The 5,953-nt window shown below is 41.9% G+C and overlaps 1 protein-coding gene across 1 annotated transcript; it reads left to right on the top strand.

The window, feature by feature from the left end:
• The first annotated feature begins 888 nt into the window (after positions 1–888).
• Positions 889–5,851, top strand: LOC107548126 (carcinoembryonic antigen-related cell adhesion molecule 5-like). The gene is made up of 12 exons (XM_016228674.1): positions 889–958; positions 1,241–1,594; positions 1,854–2,132; positions 2,247–2,522; positions 3,189–3,446; positions 3,530–3,790; positions 3,866–4,156; positions 4,315–4,623; positions 5,186–5,308; positions 5,404–5,428; positions 5,512–5,618; positions 5,715–5,851. Exons 1-12 carry the CDS (start codon positions 889–891, stop codon positions 5,813–5,815), a joined length of 2,454 nt encoding a protein of 817 aa, XP_016084160.1. The 3' UTR covers positions 5,816–5,851.
• Positions 5,852–5,953: the final 102 nt, after the last annotated feature.

The following is a 5,953-nucleotide window of genomic DNA, read 5'->3' as shown; positions in this document are numbered from 1 at the left end:
ATGGAAACACACATGCGCGCGCGCACACACACACACTAGTATAATTCTGACCTCAAACCCAGAGAGGGATGAGCTCAGAGAAGAGCTGGGATCTGTGATTAAAGTGCATCTCCTCGGGCTGTGATGAACCTGGCTAACTAACCTTGGAATCCATATTTAGAATTTTTTAATTGCACATTAGCCACATCCTACCTTTATATGCAGTCTCTGCATTAAAACATTTTGGTAGTTAGACATGGATTGCATGAATGGTTAAAGTTAAGTTTTCAGACCGATGAGCTTTGTAAAAATCTTTCAGAAGTTTCAGAAAGGCGGGGCATAGAGGAGAAACAATAATGGACAGTATGTGGAAAATAATGTGTTTTTTGAACCTTAAACCGCATAAACACATTTCATTACACCAAATACACAAAATAATGTTCTTTTTAGCAACATCATATGACCCGTTTAAGGCACTGTTATTAATTATTAGCAACTTTTTTTATTTATATAAGAGAATGAATCATTGTGTTGGAACTCAACATGTACAGAGGTTTTTTCTTTCTCACTGTGGGTGATGGAATGCAAGAACGGCCATCCATCCAGCCACCTTCAATAATATATGAGACACAGCTATCATTGTGTCATCCTAAACCTTTCTACTCCAGTCCACTTTATTCTTGTACACGGAGGGGAAGGCCTGTGAATTATTCAAACTAAATCAGTATAGAAAGACTCAGCTGCCTCTTTCTCTCATTGAGCTTGTGGACTTAGGCAGTAATCATAAGCTCGGAGTGGTTGCATAATATTTATTGGATATTTCTCTCTCTCTTTTATTATTATTTTGGAGACAGTTATTGTGCTTTTTTACATCTTGGTCAAGGCACTGGATATGAGAGTCATGGCACCATGGTCCACAGAGTTTTAGGGGTGCCTTACATTTGCCTGATTGTTTTATTTCTACCCCTCTACCTTCAAGGTAAGAATATCAACAACCATTTTTTAATATTCTTTTCAGTGCTGTCAACTAATTATTCCAGTCATATATTTGTTAACTGTTCCACTTGATTGGAAGTATTTGTTTGCTTGTCCAGTCTCTGATTTGTGGATTTTTTTTTTGTGTTAGCATACCAACATGAGGAAAATTATATTTGTCAAAATGCACGTGAAAAGAAATTCACTCATGATGTACCCTTTTTAACTTAATCAATGTTAATAATAACTTGGAGGACTGCCATCTTTTTTGTGTGTGCTCTTCCAGGCGTAGAGATCTTGGACCCGGGGCAGGTGGTATACAGTGAGACCAGGACCAATGGTGTTGTGGGACGAGGAGTGATCTTGGAGTGTGGCCCTACTTTGCCCGATGTCTACATCTGGGGCTTTACCAAACCAGGCACAGACACCATTCGTGCCATTGTGTACAACTTTGGAAAGGGTCCTAAAATACAGAAATTAGCCAATGACTTGGGTAATTTGACAGTAATCAGCAACAGCGCCTCTCTGTCCATTGAGAAGCTTCCTCTGGCTGCAGAAGGAGTGTATACCTGCCAGGCACTGTATGATACCCTTGAAGGAGCCAAGCTGTATTACTACTATGTATTTCTGCGTGTTTTAGGTCAGTGGTAATCAGGTGATGTCTAAGTACTGATCTGAACAATGGCTGACAATGTTCAAGATTCATTTAGGTTGCCCCTGACATTTAGAGTGGAAATGTGCTAAATGAATTAACGTAAAGGTAATTTCCAAGAAAAGGTTCAACTGAACCAACATTAATGTTTTATTGTTTAGGTTGTGCTAGTAAAGTTAGCATATTTTACGACCACTCTTTCATGGTTTATCAGTAACAAGGCTCCCTTTTGTAATTACTTTAACAGTGCCAGTGACCAAACCTTACATTGTGATGAGCGACTCTTCGCCAGTGGAGGGCACATCAGTGACCATGCGCTGTGGCCTGGAGAATGGCACGGGGCCTATTAATTACAAATGGGAACAAGAGAGCCGGGAAAGCCAGCTCACCACTGTGGCCGAGATCTATGACGACAACCGATTAAATGTCACTGATGTCAACCGAAATCACACTGGATGGTACAGGTGTATTGCCATCAACCAGGTCAACCAGCAGCGCAGTGACCGAGTTTGGCTTGACACCATTTGTAAGAGACTCCTAAATAGTCTTTGAAATACTCAACACAATTTGATGCATCATATTGTTTTAGTGTGCAATTTCAAGAGGATATCATATGTAAATATCTCTGGCTCTTTTCCAGTTGGTCCAGACCAGCCTCAGATCGATGTCACCCCTTATTCAGTGACGGAGCGGGGTTATTCTGCCCTGGAAAGAGAGACGGTTTCTCTCCTGTGTCAAGCTTCTTCTAATCCCCCAAGTCAGTACGTTTGGTTCTACAACAATTCCCAGGTGTATGCGGGTCCCCAGTACACCATCAACAGGATCCTCCGCATGCATACAGGCCACTACGCATGCCTGGCTCAGAACACTTACCTCAACACCCGCTCCAGGAAAACCATCACCCTCACTGTCTATTGTGAGTGCTTCCACAAACCCCTGCCTGGATTCTGGTGGCCACCTTTCAACCTGCCCTTCAATAGCTTCCTCAAGTTTCCTTCTGAAATTTCTTGCATTTGCTTCCTCTTATACCTTTTCCTTCACACTAAAACACACACGAAGGTACAGACAGTTACGTAAACAAGGCTGTCAGACTTTCAGAGTGGCCGATTGTGGACGTGCAACTGGAGGAGGTGAAGGACAGTTCTGAGAGCTGAAGGTATACAGCTGGTGTGATTGTTTCTGTGCTATAACAAGTCACGAAAGGTCAGGAGACCTTGTATTGTTTTGTCATAACACTTCAATCTCCCCTTCATGCCTTGAATGTACATCTATTCTTGACTTACTGGGGTACTAACAACCCCAAATTTGATATGACTTCAAATTTGGCTCAGTTGTAGCAGGAATGATAAAGCAGATCTTAATGGATGATGTTTTTAACAGATACCAATGCAGTACTCTTTAACTTTCTAGAAGTCGACTAGCTTTTACCACTATGTAGATGAATAACAGACACCTAATCCGACCTCTTTGTTTGGCTCAATTTCAGGAACACTTCTCTGCCTCTATCAGTTTCCTAAATTGGCCCAAATCACCTAAGATTCATTTCACTGCCCTGTGTTACACAATCATTTTGTTCCCACAGATCCTCCAGATGGCGCTCCGACTTGCTTGATCCTACCAGTAAACAATCACACAGACCTGGCCTTCCAGTGTACCTGGGAGGGCGGTATCCCTGCAGCCTCTTTGAGATGGACCCCATATGTGTTTGGAGAAGAGAGCGAGGGACTCACAAACATCACCAAGATTCAGAAAGGTCAGGAGACTGCAAACAACTCCATCTTCATCTGCCAAGGCTCCCACATCGCATCGAATGAAATCAAAAGCTGCAGTGTCAGAACTTGTAAGTGTAAAACCAAGAGCACCTTGTTCACTTTGAGATCAACAAAAGGTCAGTAAATATTTTCTACATTCTCTTTATCCCAGGGATGCCCTACAGTGAACCAAAGTGCTCTGCATATGTAACTCGAAACAATGAGTACCTAATGCTGTCCTGCTCCTGGGAAGGTGGGTTTCCTCGAGCACTGGTGTGGTGGGCCTCTAGCTCAGGGGACATGCAAGGCACATCTGAGGAGAACGCAAACATCCTGGTTTTGCGGTCAAGTGCTACATACAGTGGCAAGGCTTTTGTATGCCATGCAAAACATCCATTGGCTAAGGAGACCAAACAGTGTGTTTTAAAACTAGGTAAGAAAGGGTCAATCATTATTCTTGCATCTGTAAAACAATCCTTTAAAAACTGTCCTTTCTTACTGTCTTTAGAGGCACCAGTCCTAGTGACCCAGCGCAGTATGATGACCGTCTATGAGGGCAGCGATGCCCAACTCACCTGTATCTTGAGTAGAAACTACCCTGTCACAGAGATCACCTGGTTCAACAACCTGAAGCAGCATGTGAACGAGATTCCTAAGAAGTACGTCCTGGAGCGAGCTGCTGCCTGGACAAACTTGACAGTGCGGGAAACAGACAGCAACACAGACAGTGGCCATTACTGGTGTTCAGCTACCAATGCTGTCGGTGGGGCAGAGATCCCCATTATGCTGATGGTGAAGAGTAAGCAAGCTTTTACATATTACACCGACACACTACACTACACTTTACAAGGTAGATAGGCACAAGGATGCATGCTATAATTTCTCAACTCCAGTAGCTCACTCTTTGGTTATATTAACTGGTTTTACATATAAATGATTTACCATTTAAATTTTCAGGGTACCCAATGCCCCCAAATATAAGCATCAGTAAGATCATTTACAACAGTCGTCAAAGGACTGATGTTGACCTAGAGTGGAAGCTCCAGACTGAGGGTAACCTTACCGGGTTTTTCATCGAGCGCCAGAGGATCCCTGAACCTGTGAAGAAAAGAAACAGTGGCCTTCCCTGGCAGAAACTGGCAGATCTAGACCATGATTCCCGACACTACCAAATCAACAATCTGGATCCCATTGGAGCTTATGCATTTCGTGTTACTGCCATCAACCACCGCACCATTGGAAACCCTTCCGAGATAAAGAGCGCAGGTGAGAACACTTACAAAGGCATTGAATATCAGTGCATATCTAAACATGGACAACATAATCATTTACATTGAAATACCCAAAGAAGGCAGGATATAATTTGAAGCTGTTAGAAAATGTTTTAAGATTGGAGTATTTTTTTATTGTTATTGCAAAACAACAACCACTCACTGTAAATCTAATGCTGTTGTTTTTTGTTTTGTTGTCCATTCAGGTGAAGTGCACAATCACTTGACCACTTCCATACCCACACATCTCCCTTCTTCTGTTCCTTTCCTCTTACATGATCTGCCTGTTAACTTGCCCTTTGATCTTTCCTGAGGTTATTTTTCTACTCATCTCATTCTGTCCGATAACTAAAGAAAGTGCGTATAATCGTATATGCTAATGACGCTAAAACAACTAATTAACCCAAGTGTTTAATCTTTTTTCCACAAAAAACAGTAATATACATTACAATTGTACAATATTATGTAGTAAGCTCTTATGATGTCCAATTGCTATGGTAAACTATGCAATTGTGACACTGATTTTGTGAAGCTGAAATAGGTATACTGTCTTCCAGCCGACCCTCCCTTCAATGCCTACCCAGCTGTGATCGGGGCAGCCATCGGGGGCATGATCATAGCTACAATAATCACTGTACTGCTCTTCATGTATGTGGTACGGAACCGCAACAATAACCCACGTGAGTTACGTATCTTTAATGTTTCAAGAAATCAAATATTGGTTGGTTAACCCTGTAGCATGGTTCCATGTTAATACCACTGTCACACTTTACAGGACTTCACGACTTGATATTTGGAAGGTATGTTTAACAATTGATATTTTTACAGGTACTTTAATTTTTTATTATTTCTTTACTACTTTAATACTATTTGTGCTTTTCAGGCAGAACAGCCAGTCTAGAGAGAACATTAACTTTCCTGAGGATGAGGGTAGTGGAATAGCAGAGGGGGAGAGAGGTACAGGACAACCAAGCCAATCAGCTAGTCCAGGTACCTCATGCCGTTGGCACGTTCATCCAACTCATATCAAAAAAAATATTTTTTTCACTTTAACTTTTATTAAAATAAAATAACTTTTTCTTGCAGCGGCATCAATGGCACTGCCAAGGCCAACCGCAGCACCTACAAACCTACCCCCAGGCGAGGAGCCAGTCAACGTAACGATTACTGTCATGGCCTCAAGCTAAAGACAAAGCTGATCACAATCATGTTTATTACCATACATTCACTACAGGATGATAGCACTTTTTCATCATCAATAGAAGTAAACAAAGTAAAGGGGGGGGGGGGGGGGGGTGTAATTACTTTTTTATTTAATACAAATT

This window comes from Sinocyclocheilus grahami, unplaced genomic scaffold (assembly GCF_001515645.1).
Source record: "Sinocyclocheilus grahami isolate Dianchi unplaced genomic scaffold, SAMN03320097.WGS_v1.1 scaffold344.1, whole genome shotgun sequence".
NCBI lineage: Eukaryota > Metazoa > Chordata > Actinopteri > Cypriniformes > Cyprinidae > Sinocyclocheilus > Sinocyclocheilus grahami.
Note: the sequence above shows the minus strand (reverse complement) of the source record. Positions and strands in the feature narration are given on the sequence as shown.